This window comes from Geospiza fortis, unplaced genomic scaffold (assembly GCF_000277835.1).
Source record: "Geospiza fortis unplaced genomic scaffold, GeoFor_1.0 scaffold1303, whole genome shotgun sequence".
In the NCBI taxonomy this organism is placed as follows: domain Eukaryota; kingdom Metazoa; phylum Chordata; class Aves; order Passeriformes; family Thraupidae; genus Geospiza; species Geospiza fortis.
In genome coordinates, this window is record NW_005054495.1 from 339,848 (window position 1) to 355,416 (window position 15,569).

The 15,569-nt window shown below is 35.4% G+C and overlaps 1 protein-coding gene across 1 annotated transcript in view; it reads left to right on the forward strand.

Moving 5' to 3' along the window:
* ATRNL1 (attractin like 1) overlaps window positions 1-15,569 on the forward strand; it is a 428,986-nt gene that overhangs the window by 144,952 nt on the left and 268,465 nt on the right. The window contains exon 23 of the mRNA XM_014310189.2: window positions 11,617-11,669. Coding sequence (XP_014165664.1) covers window positions 11,617-11,669 — 53 coding nt within the window. The remainder of the gene's footprint in view (window positions 1-11,616; window positions 11,670-15,569) is intronic.

The following is a 15,569-nucleotide window of genomic DNA, read 5'->3' on the forward strand; positions in this document are numbered from 1 at the left end:
CAGCTCCACTGCTGTTCAGTGCCAACCATGTGTAAGTTAAATAACTCTGAGATTCATAAGTGGGAATGATGTAAATCCATTATTTGTGAAAGATTTTTTTAAGAAAATGCATTTTTTTGTTGAATTGTACTGTAGGGTTTTGTTCCCATTTTATTTTCTGTTTTGTTTATACCACCCTGATGTGAATAAAATTAAATGCCTTTTCCACCCTGTTTTTGGGGTAGAAAAAAACCTTTGTGATGTCATTGTTTTCTTAATTCTTTTATCTTTTTGTCCTCTGCTTTTATGAAACATTTCCTGTACCATTACTTTTTTGCTTTTGCTCTTACATTTTTTGAAAATAGCTAAATATGTGACTTCATAAGTGGTTTGATATTTGCCCTTCAGAAGCTTTTGTTTGAGCTTTGTCTGTGCTCAGTTTTATATAGTTGCATTGGCCTGTTTTTCATTGTCTGCTCAATATTCTTAGAATATTTCTGTGTAGTTAAAGTTCTGATATCATTGCAGGCTGGTTTTAGACTTAGTTGTTATGCCAGAGGAGTTGATTCTTTTAATTGAAATATTTGAACCCATGCATACTCCCTATGTGTCAATTTCCTCAGCCTAAGAATCTCTTGTGTCTTGTTTTAATTATGTTTGTATCAAATGAGATTTTCTGCAACAGGTGTCATTTAAGTACTGGCCTTAAAATAAACTACAATGAACATTCAGCAAACAGAACTTCTTTCATAGGGAAAAGAAAGAATGAAAGAAATGGTGACTAATGTAGCTTTTTTATAAACATGGTAGAAGTTCTAATTGAACTATTCCAATTATATACAGGCCTAGAAATGGAAAAAACCACATTCAATAGTACAACCCAAAGATTATTCTAATACATCTTCTTCCTTCATAGTGGTTTTATTTACCTTAATTCCAGATATATCCAACTTTCTGTGTTTCTAAATGGTGTATCATATTTGATATTTTGAATGCTCATAACATAGTAAATTGTCATGCATTCTATTATCACACTTTAATAAAAACTGCCAGGTAACATTTTGTATGAACATGGTTTTCTGCAAATTTAGAAGCCATTGCTAAAATTTGTGAGTATTCCTTACAGAGAATTGTGCTTTCTGATTCCAGAATCCAAACCTGATTATCAAAAAATTCTTCCATTTGGCAGTAAGTCATATTGTGCACGTATTGTTTTTAAAACAGGACGTTTCACTATAGTTCTTGTCTTTTTCTTATGAGATGTTTGCCAATTTAATATTTTGCCTTTTTAATGTATACTCATTCTTACTAATACTATGAATATTATGAATCAACGAATTCAGGATAGCTTATAAAATATTCTGTGATTTCAAAACTGATATGGTGCTCAAAACACTTCTCTAAAGTCACTCCTGAAGAAGAACTTTGAAATCAGAGGGTCATCCCAGTTATATTTTCTTTGAAAACAAAAATCCAGAAGAGAAACTTAGAATGGGGAGTAAATTAGTTGGATTTTTTTTTTCACTCTGATAGTCCCAAAAAGGAATTCACCTCAGAGTGCATCTCTCCACTGTGCTCTCAGTTGATTTCTTCCTCTTAGTTATGGAAAATGCAACAAGTACTTTGTTTTTCTGACATGATGGATCATTTCAGTCACCAGAATTCTTTTTCAATTGACATTGAAATATTTTGCATTTCTAAGTTATGGTTAATGTTGCAGATTATAGCATAACTTCTGCATAACTTAGAAACCCAGTCAGAAAACAAGTGAGGAAAAAGACCTTAGGAATGTGAAAACAACCAAGGAAAGGATTGTATTTTAAATATTTTAGAAATCACTCTCTATTATGCAAAATATATACACATAACTGATAAATACTGTAACTGAATCTTTTCTCTTAAATACTAATTTTAATACTATCTCTCAGTTAAAAAAAATATTTCATATTGTAAACCATTGACTAAATTTTTGAACTGAGGGAGTTTATTATTCCTTGACTTAAGCAAAATGACTGGGGACAGATTTTCATGCTGGCACGCAGAACAAATTTAATTCAAACTGAGATGAAAGGCGGTTAATGTAATTGTAGCCTATTATCCTATGCAGGCTTGAGTTAAGAAGCAAACCAACAGACAGTCAGAAAATGATGGATAGAAAATAGAAATGCTCAAGGCTGGTGAAATAGAGACTTGTGAAGGGATTATGCCATAACTGTTCCCACATAATCTCTGCATCAGTAATATCCCACCTCTACTGTATGTTTGGATTACTAAACAGGATTTTTGTATGCCTCCTGCATTCTCTTTATTTCCCTCTGACGTCAAAAAATGTCCTGGTTTAGTAAATTTCATGACTTTGTAATCAGGGTTTTTTCTGAGCATGCTGTAAAGCATTCAGTTTTCTTTCCTTTCTAAGCACTTTTTTCTTTGTTATCATACAGAGAGATAGGAAAGTAGTTGGCCACATAACTAGTTAGTCTTTGATCCTAAGTCCCTCTAAGGGACTAACAAAACCTGTTATTTTTATTAGTGTATTGAGTTAAAAAGTAATAAATAGCCAACTCTCACGTTTTTCAGCTGTAAGAGTGTCTGTTGTTTTTTTTTTGCATGGCCCTTTGGATATACTTTCTCATATTTTAGGTGATCAGATGGGGTTTTTTAGCTCTGTGTTCTGGCAGATTACCTGGTTTTTATTACTTGGTTTTTCAGTAACAGAAATATTTTTTTAATACCTAGATATTTTGCACTGCACTCTTTTAAAAATTGAAAAGACATGTCTTGGTCTCCTCAGAATACATAGAGAAAGGTACTGAATTGTACTTTGAAGCATGTTAATTACAAAACTAATTCAATAGGTTTGTCACCCTTGTTATAGCCCATAAAGCAAAAAAAGAACATTTTTTCCTCTGAAGAAACGGACTGTAGCCAGTGTAATACATATGTCTGAGGTAATTCTAGCAATAACTAGTTCAAGCATCAAGTGTGATGCTTACAACATGCAGGAGATCGATTACTGATCAGAAGTCCCACTAAAGCTGCTGTTTTATGGCCTCTTTGCAGAGGGATTGAGTCTTTGAGGCACATGGGATGGAATGATAAAATACCTTTTAGGGAAGTGTTGGAGTTTGATTTCCCAGTCACTCCCAGCTGGAATGCCACATTTTTCTCATCCACTGTGAGTAGTTTCTCCAGAGCTCTTACAGTAGCCAGAAAATTTATTTTCTTTTCTCCTTCTGACATTGTTTAGGATAAGACTTCATGCATTTGAAAAATGCTGCATTCTGTGAATTGCCCTTTGGGAAGTCTTTGGGATTACTTAAAGACTCTGTTCAGTACTGTACTCGCACAGGAGCAAGCACTGCTTCCCATGGCAGTCCTGTGCAGCCTGCCCATCAAACCCCGTATAAACATAGTCTGAACGGATCAGGGCTGGCAGGGCAAAACTCTTGTTATGAAATACTTCACAGTTCCCTGCCATGAGGCTATAGTCTCATTTTGGTCAGCTTTTTTTCCCCTTTATAGCCATTCCTTTTAAGTTTTCTTCTTAAGTGTCCAATAACTTCGAGGAGAACTGGCCACGACTGGAAGTGTTGACAGTTTCGGTATTGTTGCTGCACCACAGGCAGACACACTTATTTACACTTCTTTGGCACTTCATAAAGAAGTATCAGTGTCATCTCTGCTCCAGGAAATTCATGAGGTTATGTGCTTTAATGAGCTAATGGGGATTTGGGCTCTTCATAGGCAAGAGGCCAGGGAAGAGCAGATGTGTGTATCTGACTTGACCCTTTCTCCAGCCACCCAGACATTTTTCTGTGTTCTATTCTTAATAGATATTTTTCTATCTCTTGGATTGATATCTTTTTTTAATAAAGTCAAATAAAAGATGGTGCAAGTTAGATGGGATTGATATCCTAGATATTAAAAAGGACTTTTAAAAAGCCCAAATGGAACGATGGTAGGCAATAACACATGGATCTGATAGACTGCTATGCAGGAGTAGGGTAAAGAAAGTTCTTTTAGGCAGGAGGAGAACTTATCAGAACATACTGGATAGATATATAAATATTGGAATGATCTGATGGACAAAAATATGGTGTTAAAGACCTGCAGATCAAGAAGGAAGCTACAAGACTGGAAACTGTAATGTGTCCATGTTTGCTTTCTGGTGATTCTCTGGGGATTTCTGTTGATGCCACAGGAAACACTTATGGGAGGTAAAAGTTCTGAATATCTCGTCACAAACACCTAAGTCATCTAGGAACAATGAAAGTTACTTGAAAATGTAATGGCTAGAGTTTTTGCTCCTTAAGGGTAAGGATGACAGCTTGCCAATTGCAGTATGTATTATACATAAACATCTGTGGTATTTGTTCATCATATTTATATTATAACTTGTCATTAGCACTATAGAAGTTGTTGCAAGTAGAGCAATAATTCAGATAACATGATTGTTTTCTAAAATTCCCTAATACTGTATAGCTGACAGCCTAGAGAAAGCCATGGCACTCTGATTTATTCATACCTTTGTCTTCATTTTGTATTTACTATTCTTGAACATCCACGTATAAGCAGCACTTGGCCATTGCTGAGCTGCAATGTCAAGTCCAAAATGTGTGATATGCTTTGCTTCTGAATTGTCATTTTTGTCTTGGCTTAGTCAGAATTTCCCATATTTTTGGAAATATTAATTGCCATATTGTGCTAGATTGTTGTCTTAAATGACAAGAAAATGACAAAAGTTACCACACATAATTTGAAGTAGAAAGACAAAAAGTAACTTGCCTGTCTTTGTACCATTTTCTGGAAATTATAGTGTCTGTATGGCATCCAGAAATACATATCTCTGAAATTGCCTTTTCCTTAAATTGCCTTGAAATTATAGTCTTATATAAATAGTGATTTTGTTAAAAATCCTCAGCACAACAAAAACAAACAAAAGAAAACCCCATCCCAGAATCTTGAAAACAAAGTGAAATGAATGAAAGATCAAATGCAAACAGCTGAGAACTCCATAGCACTCTGTAATACCACAGCACTGAACTTTCTGCACTGAGATTGTAACTGAGTAGTTTGCAATAATTTCCCTCAGAGACTGACCATAGATTAAATTCAGCGGCAATAAAATAGTCGTATTATAAACCATAGATTAAATTCAACAATAATAAATAAGTAATGTTATAATGCACATTTTTTAGAAAACAAGCCAGGAACTGTTTAATAGTTAAATATACTTACTACAAACACACTTAGTAATAGTAAAATTTTACAATTCAGTAATGACTAATGAAAATGCAGTAAACCACTTGGGATTTAGTGTGTGTGTATTTATTTCTTTTTCATGTGGTCTGCTTGATGAAGCCATTTACGATGCATTTGCTCTGACTGTCAGGGCCTGTTAAAATATTTAATGTTCTGACGTGCTGCCTCTCCTGCTCTTTTTGAGAAACAAGAGCAATCTACAAACACTGTTGGAAAGTGCCAGAACAGGCAGTGAATAGCTGATCACAGAATCACAGAATGGAGCCATCCCAGAGCACGTGGACAGGATTGTGTCCAGATGGTTCTGGAATATCTCCAGTGAGAGAAACCCCACAACCTCCCTGGGCAACATATTTCAGTGCACACTGACTTGCATGTATTTATTTCAAATGGTCTTTAAGATCCCTTCCAAACCATTCTATGATTCTATGAATACTCTATTGTTGATAAACATTTCGTCAATATTTATCTTCTGAAAGGATTAAATATATGTGAATTTTGTGAACTGTTCACTGGTTTTTGAAAAGTAAACATTTAGGAGGAGCTGCATTTCAGTTTAAGCAGTAATAAGTTTTCACAGTTATTTTACCATTGCTTCTTATCTAATTCTTCCTTCTAAAAGGAAAGAAGTAGTTGAGATTGTGGTTCAGTTCAGTGTAAACAGGGCCTCTTATTTAGAGTTATGAGATATTCTAACATTTACTTTCTAAGGGCTGGATGAAGTGTCTGATGTAGGTCAAAATGTGAGAGAAGAAATGTGAGTATTTCTCTTCCCTGACTTTGAAAGAACAGTGACTGATGAGAGGGAACTCTGCTTTTCCAAGTTCATCTTTTTGCATATATTCAAGTTTGTGCATCACTGCCAAAAAACATGGCCATTTGTGGAGAAAGGAATGCCAGAAGTAAAGGGTAAGGCCATGGACATGAGATTTTTGTTGTTCAGAGTAAGCAGCATCAAATAATTTGCATACAAAATCCATTTGGTGCCTTATTCATTAAGATTAACAGGGAGTTATCCAGCTATTCCAAATCAGGGCTGTAGGTCACTTTATTCTTGTATAGAAGAACTAAATAGAATCCAGACTTTATTAGAAAACTCTTATTTTACATATTAATCTTTATTTTCTCTTAATTATATAATTATATGATAAGTGACACCTCAAGGAAAACTTATTTTGTCCTGGAGTGCAATGGATTTTGTGATTTGAAATATGATTACTTAGAAAAGTATATAAGAACTCTATAATGATAATTATTTTTGATCTTGCAGGGAAGATTTAAATAGCATGAGGGGTCTGGATATGAAAAACTTTCTTATGACATTAGAATGTTTTACTTTTTTTCTTTTGGTGAGATCAGCCTAGATTAAAAAAAAAAGTATTGCTGGCCTAGGCCTTTTTCATGAATTATGTGAGGAAGAGACAAATTGATCTACAGAAGAAACATTGTCTCAAGACATTGTTATATGCACTTACAAGAAAAAAACAAATAAATCATTTCCCCACATTATTAAAAAGTTCTAACTGGAAACATAAATCCCAGTACCTTTTACCCTTTTAGGTTATCATTATCTTAAGAGGTAGGCTGATAATTCTTTTTATCTGAAGTTACTCATGACTGGAAGGATCTTGGCAGTGTGAGAAGTGAAAGTGTCCAATTTTTACATTAGAACCAAAGATCTGAGAGGTCTGTCTATCTGAGTATACTGCAGTATTAATGGATAGCTTTGGGACAATGTAGTGCAGAGTATAATGTCAATGCAGTCAAGAAGCAGATCTTTATCTGTGAGAGGGATAAATTTACATTTATGGATGATGAAGTTTGTCTATTTCACATATTTCACTTTAGCAAAATAAAGATTATATTGCAGGATAAAAATGCAATAATAATTAGCAAATGAACATATTCTCTGAAAATCACAAAGCAGTCATTAGCATTGCTTATAATGCCTCAACTATTGCATCTAAATCTTAGCACTTCTGTGGAAGGATGATGCTGTTTCTGAATCTTTTAAACGTGCTAGAACTCCCAAAACATGACATGGCTGCTGTATTGTAGGTGCTGGTTGTGAGGTTCCTCGCTTTCCTTGCTGCTGACCATGTCTGTTGTGGATGGTCAGAAGATGTGGTTGTTCTTGGGCATTTCTGTGACAAAGGTATGGATGCCAGGCAGGCCTAAATTAAGACCTAAGACTTGACCACATCTATGTGTGAATTGGGCTTTCAAGTGTCAGTCACTCACTGCTCTGGACCAGTTACAACCTCAGCTGCAGAAATTTCTGCCTTCACCATAAAAAGTTAAATGAGCTGTTATAGGAAGATTTCCATGGGATCAAATCACTTGTCTAGAAAGCTGTCAATCTAGGTTGGTGTTATATTGATAGTTTTCCTCAGGTGAGAAGCTTGAAGGTTTGCCCTTCCTTAAGTGCCATACCAGTAAGGACAATAAAAGTAGGCATATAAATATAGATATTCCTCTGCTGTCAGTTCCTTTGCTTTCTTAAGCCTGCAAGGTACAGAGCACATGAATATCGACATTGCTAACCTTCAACAAGAGGTTGTTTGTAAACTCTGTCTTACAAAGAAGCCTTTCATTCATTAAAAAAAACCCAAATCTGTCAGTCTTACTGTAAACATGTACTCATTTACATACATTTATTGTATTTTAAGAGAAGGTGAGACATTATCTTGGTCAGAAACATGAGAACAATTATTTTTTAAATGCATTTGTCTATAACTTCTGTTTTGAACTTCCAGAAAATTCAGGGAGATAAAAGAAAGTGAAAGAAAGTGGTTCAGTTTTGAAAGGATAATTGAGGGAGAAGTTGGGAAATAAGTGCTAATAGCAGGCCATCCAAAGGTCAGTGAGCTTGATGAATTGAATACTTCTGTATTGGAACAAACCATAGAATTTGTGCATAACCTAATAGGAGCCTTCCTCCATTTGTCCTTGTAAATGGGAGCTGTGTCTTTGGAGTCCTGCCAGAGTGGAACAGCTCATTCATTATGACCACTTAAAGCAAATGATCATGGCCCTATGGCACATAAAATAATGAGTGTAGCTCCCATTTCTCAGATATGAAGCATATATTATGCTTCACATATGGTCCAATGTGTGCTGGCTTTTGGAAAAGGTACAAAAATTACTACAATGAGTAAAGCTCATAAGGAAACAATTCAGCGAATAGGAAATTTTGTAATTGGAACCGTAATCAGTGACTAATGCAGAGCAATATGTATGCTAATAAAATAGGAGAGGATTAAAAGGCAAAACTAAATTTAATCGAAACCCACCATACATGCTTGTGTGAATAATTTCAGATATATTCTTAATCCTATTAGTTTCATTTTTTCCCTCTACTGAAAACCAAGTGTTTAAGTAGTATCTTCCATTTAAATTAAAACAGGCTTCCCTAACTAGTAAAAACTCCACCTCGTGTTATTCTTGATGTACATTATGGAAGTGTTCTGCATGAAAGGCCTGGCTACAAATGGCATAATAAACCAGCTGTTTTCATGAGAGGGCATAAAAAGAACACAGATAACAGGTAAATCTCATGTCCCTTCAGTTACTGTGGTTCCTGTGTGTTCATCCAGCACTGGATGAACCTGCATTTTCCCTCTGTGCTGTACAGGTGCTGTCCACGGAGGTGTTCCTCCTCCCTCACATCCGTGGTGCCTTTTATCCTGTGCCCAGGCAGAGCCGTGTGCCTGCTCCTGTCAGGCTGGGAGCTTCTCTGGGAGAGCACCCACCAGGGCTCTCTCTTACCCAAAATCATTCCCTCCCTCAGTACTTCCATGAGGCTCCCAACACAGAGAGTATAATATCTATGATAATACATCGAAATACTTTGCTGTGGTGTAGTTCACTGTTCTTTTTTTATTGTGCATACTTTATCATTCCGTCACACGTGATGCTGAAACAACTGAAATGGCTGTAAAATTTCATTGCTTTTTTGTTTTCAAGATACTTGAAGGTCACTTCTGTAATTGACAGGGAATTGGTAATTATTTGGATTTGAATGAATACTTATGAATACTTGTATGTTGCAACCTATTTTGAACCCAGTAATTTTTGTGTTAACCATTCCTTTGTATATTAAGTTGTGAAGCCTGTCTTATGTTAGATGGAGTTTATAGATATTTTTATTTCATGTATTCATGTTTGGGTTTTTTCTGTGATATAAATAGAAATAAAAATGCAAGGAAGGTATATGTGATACTGGAAATCCCTGGGTTCTGGCACTTATGGATCCACAGGAGATGGTTGCATCTGATTAAAAGGGCAGCTGAATGGAGAAGGGAAGCTGTATGGAAACTGCTGTCTTTCTTCATTAAGATTTTCAAGATTAAAAAAAACCCTGAACCTTTATTCTCAGTGTCAAAGCACCACAGGTGAGTGCTTTGACTGGGCAAGAGTTCAGAGAGGAATTTGTTTATTTTCTCCCCATGGAAAAGTTATTGTTGTTGGGAGTTGAATATTGCTCTTCCATGTCACACACAGGTCAGTGCCGTTAGCAGTGAGCAGCAGGGGAAGTTTCTTGCCTTCATCCTCTGACCCTAACTACAGAGTTATTTTTTATATTTTTTTCCTTCAGGTATAAAACCTCAGCATATTCTAAATACTGGCTACATTTAATCTACTTTAAGTTTGAAACTTGAATTCAAGAGGAAAAATAGTCCTCTTACAATGTTATTATCATTTGTTACATGATACACTGTCTCATTTATGTGGCAATCTTACATAAAGAAAAGTGAATTCTTTTAAACCCTTGCTTTAAGAATGGTCCCTTTCCTGTAGCTCTCTTTCAGAGTTCTGAACCTAAAAGCCCTTTCAGACATGGATATGTTTTTTATTGTTTCAGTGGCAAGCTGTTCTTTGTAGAATGTTTGTGATGTTTAGAAAACAAACTGTTTCAGGCCGACCAATGTTACTATTTGAGAGATTTTCTCCTTTCCAAGTACATGCCAGAGTTACTTCAGGATCAGACTCTCTTCTAAATTCTAAATTCACTCTTCTAAATTCTGTGCAAAGGACTGTGGGGTGAGAGTGTCTTTGTGAACAAGACCACAAATTGTGTTCTGCAGCTAGACCTTAGGCATAGGGGGGTTTGTTTTCTTGGAGATTAATCATTAAAATTAATTTATTAAAAAAGTGTTGAATTTCTGTATGGTTGACCCTGTAAAGAGTTCTCATGCTAATGTGAGATCAGGAATGCACAAGGGCAGAGTCCAGAACATATTTTTTTCTACTTTTTGATTTTATTGCCACTGCTGATTATTTTCTTTATGGTATTGTAACAAACAGTCAAGGAGATTCTCTGCTTGTTTTTAAATAAAAAAGAGTATGTTAGGAATCACCAGTTAGAAACTATTGAAGAAACCAGCAGAAATACAAACATCAAAATATTTTAAAGTCTGAAACTTGTTAAATGATATGACATCTAAGTTAGAATGTATTTTTAATACCAATCACAAATAAAATAGCAGCAAAAATATCTCCTTCCAAATTAAGTTTGTTAGAATAAAGTAATGAAAAGTTAGTCCAAGATACTAAATGATTCAGATTACCTCTGGGAAAATATTTGTATGAAATGTAATAGGCAGTGATTAGCTTTCTCTTTGTTTTGTGAATCTTTCTGTATATTTAAGGGAAAACTATAATCTTGCTGGAGACTTCCATGAAATAGCCAAGGAAACCTAAAGCAGATTGATAATTTTCTATTAAGATATTTGGCATTTTTAGAGTAATGTTATATAACTGAATTTGAACTGAATTTCATGTCTCTGAAAATAGCTATATATCTTATCTTATTCAATAAGAAAGCTATTTCTCCAGCTCTTCTCATGTGCACGTCTTGTCAGCAGCATCAGTACATCATACTCAGTTTGAATTTCACCTGGTGCCCTGGGTGGTCAGTGAAGAGGAGCAATTGCCACTGGAGTTCATGGAAGTTCAGTAGCTGAGATGCTGCTGTGCCAGATCAAAACCAGGGAGGGAATCAGCTGTGACTGGGGGGACAGGGATAAGGAGATCCAGTGCTTGGGGTGGCTGCCTGGCTTTCCTTTGCTCATTAGAGTGCAGAGAGCCCAGAATTCCTGCCCTGAGTCCTACAGCAGGCACCGACTTCAGGCTGGTGACTGAAGCTCTTTATTCAACTCTTGGTCACTCTGGCTTTCTTATCTGATAGAGAGCTGCCTCCTGAAAGTAGCACACCCTCGTTAAGAACTATATTAAATACTTCTTATTTGCATGAATTTGCGTTGGTAGTACTGAAAGTCATGATATTTGAATAAATATTCTAGCTGCGTTTTTATTAAATTTGTACTGTGTTTAATGGGAATGTTTGGTTTTGTCTTTTTTTTCCCCCTGCAGCTGTGACTCTGAAAATAGGTATCTTGGAAATCCACTTAGGGGAACATGCTACTGTGAGTACTTGTGTTTTTAATGCTACATACTGAAATGTTGATTACATATTATATGATAATTTCATTTCCTTGGAAAAACAAAATAAGTTCCTGGAGATTTTCCAAAATTGAGCACATTGATATTTTGACTGAAAAATAAAATGCCCTACTGGGCTTCTCTTACTTTGTCCACAAGAACACAAATTAAAGTCTACTAAAAGTTGATTCCTTACATCTGGCTTAGAGGGACTGACCAAGCCACGGGGTTATTCTCTGTATCTCATCATATGTGAATGAAAGGAATAGTAATTGTGTCAATGCTTTAAAGACAGACTTCGTGGTGGAGAAATGCAAACAGTGTAAACAGCACTATTCCCTGGGACATTGTGAGTGGTTTAGCCAGTGTGCCTCCCAGGGACATGAGACACAGCTGCTCTCCACAGTGTCATAAAAAGAGGCTGTGTGTTGTCTCCATGTTCTTAATGTTGTAGAAAAGGTGCCTCTGGCAAATTTACTCTGAAGCGTTGCAGTTTTGATAGTCTTAGTGAAGGACCTGAAGGGATGAGAATGCTTATTACCCATGTGCAGAAATCCCTTAGTGAGCTGTGCCTATTTTACTATGCCAATATCAAGTTCAATAGTAATTTTAATCATCATAAAAACAGATGGGATGTTGGAGAACACTGTTTTAACTTTTGCGACTTTTGCACGTACCTGCACTGTGTCAGACAATTGGATCCATTTGTCTGTTGTTTCTAACATCATCCCTACTTCAAACTTGAATTTGTACATAAAGACAGATGTCTGAACATACTTATAACCTCTCTTCTGATTTTTGGCCTTGTTTCTTAGCATTTTATTTTACAACATACACAACAACTTTATTTTAGTGTGTCTTTAAGGCATCATTTACCTAATAAAGAAATGTTTATTTTCTTTGCTAATCTGTCTTTCTTACCTTAAATGGTTTGCATCTGCAAGGTATGTTTTACAGAACAAAATAGTAAATTACGTACTACATTACAGATGATGACATATCTCTAGGCCTAAAACATTTATTCCTCCTATTAAAGAACTATGCCAGCTATTAAAGAACATTGGTGTGGGTTTTTTTGATTTTTTTTTCTCTCAGACAACATAAGTTTGAATGTAATACTTTAGGCTGGAACATAAATTTTAAATGTTGTAGACCAAGTTGAAAATACTCTTGAAAGCTGTGTCTTTAAGATACTCTTGATCAGTAAATTAAATCCCATGTGTTGTTTTCTGCATAAGAAAAGCATCTTACTTTAAAACAGAAATATCAGTATTTAGAAGAGTAATTTTTTGTTTCTATATAAAAATTAAATAAACATTTTATTTTAGGTTTAGAGTGAGTACATGAGAAGTTTATACTTTAAAAACAATTATATATAGGCTATTTTTGATATGTGTGTCAACATTTGTTTTGTCTTTTAAAAATAAATGTTATTAAATTTAAGAGATTGAAAAGAAATGACAGTAATTAGATTTGTAGACCTCAGGCACCTCCATGAAAAAACCTTATTTTTTGCTATCATGTTTCAGGCTGGGTCTATAAATCATGTTGGAGACAAATTGTACTATATTCAAGATGCCCTTTCACCTTTAACTCGCTACTGTTATTTGTCTTCTGTCAGATTTCAAAATATTTTAAAAATCTTGTTGTTTTGAAACGATAAATTTTCTTTTAATACTTCCAGCCATTTAAAGTATCCCATATAAACAATTCTCAGAGTTATTTTATTGTAGTAATAGGGAGACTGCACTGATAAATAGTAATGGAATTCTGTATTTGCTGGATGGTGGGAAATGGCGAATAATCAGTTAATTTGTGTATAGCTGACTGGCCTAAGATTTCAATGACAGTTTCTTACCAGCACAGTCCATTTCCTGCTAAATCCTGAATTAAATATATATATATATATATATATATATATATATATATATATATATATACATCATGAAAAGATTCTCTAATTTGTTTTCTATATTCTAAAATATAGATAAAATACCATGTTTCAGTTTTGTACAAGACAGGCATTTGGATGGTATTTTTTCTGTGCTTTATTTCACTCCTCATTAAGAAACTTTCTCTTTAGAGCCTTAAAATGCTGCTTTTCCTTGAAGTGTAGTTTTAACAACACATGAATATTATTGCTCAAGAGGAGAGAAAAATAAATTTTATGTATTTATGAGCAGCATAAGATTGTCAGAAATTAAAATTCTAGTCACATCTCTTTCTATTACTTAGAATCAAAATCAGTGAATGCAGATAATAGCTTGCTGCATGGTTAGGATCTTCATCAGGAAAACTTTTAGTCACATGCTTGTGTTTAGCCATCTTCAAAATTACCAGCTTTAAGTATTTAAATTTTGCCCCTTTTTCACTTGTGGAAACACTGCCCTAAATTGGAATACTCTTCTGAGCAAAACTTCAGGATTTAATCCCAAGTGTCTAGATAACTTTCTTGTGATACTGGATGACCTGGATTTCTCTTTAGCAGCAGGATGTGGATTGAGGAATGCTTGTTGCTTTAGAGAGCTTTCTGCAGCTTGGGATGCTGTGAATATTCTCTGCCCTGTAGAATCTCAGCTGGTTTCATCTCCTCCAGCTCTCTGCCCATCTTACCTAGTCCTTGCCTAGTCCTCTGCCCCCTCGTGCCTGTCATTGCCATCCTCAGGCCGAGGAAGGAGGAACAGGTTGGTGTTCATGCAGGTATTGACATCAATGGAATGATTAAGAGGGTAAATGAGAACAGAGTTTGCCACTGGGAGAGCACAGGTTGTTTTAGTCTCTTCATTATTTGTTTCCTCTCATAATGATGTAGGAGAGTAAACAGAATTTTAATTCTGTACATGGATAGTGTTCTGGTTGAAGAAGTGATCTGAGTGCAGATAAAAATACAGGAAGATTACGGATGGGTCTGGCATGATTGAAAACAATGAATTTTATGTAGGAGGTAACACGGTGAAACATTGCAGGGGCTTTATCTAAATACAGATGCTGTGCCAAAAGGATAAACAAAAGAGATCAGAGGAACAGTGCTTTAAACGTCAGATTTCGTTCTCATATGGCAATTCCAAACACAGCAGCACTGGACAAGAGTAGTTTTTCTGCTTTAAATTATGGAAACTTAATAGAAATGGAATAAGAAATGTGTGATGGGGTATGCAGTAGCATATTATCCAGATTGTGTAATAATAATTGTACCTGGCTTTTAAAAAATTTTTTTAATATCATTCTTTGTGACTGAATTGTGTTATTGAAAAAGCACAGCTTCTTGGAGAGCAAGAGAATGAGAACAAGCCTCATAGATACAGAAATTAGAAAAGTACTGAATGTATAAGAATGTGTGAGCAGCTGCATGATGATCTATCTGGTCTAGAACCCTGTTGTCAGGAGTGGCTGCACACAAATGCCATGGGAAGAGTATAGCAAATGGACGAACATACAGTGGTAATTCTCTCTTTACATCCAACAATTTTCATTAGAACTTCATGAGGGGAAGGATTTTTTGAGCTGAAAGTGTTCAATGTGCCATGGCTTAGGAATATCAGAGGAGACCTTATAAAAGATTTCTTATACAAAATAAAAACAGTATTAATGCGAAAGAAAGATTTATGATTTTTGAAGCTACAGTTTTGTTTGGCCATGTAAACATCCTTGTTAGCTGAGGACAGGTCTGCTTCTGGAATGTCTCTGTATTTCTGGTAGGGAGGCTCTGTATCCCTAGGCCTGTTTGTTGGGAGACAGTTTTGCTTTGTATGATCAGAAGCTGATTCAATCCACAGAAATGAATCCTGAGTGGAGGCCAGAGATGCTTGTGCAGCTGACTTATGCATGTACACAGACCATAAATACAACATTTTGTCGTGATACATTTGTATTGGCTGTTGTTT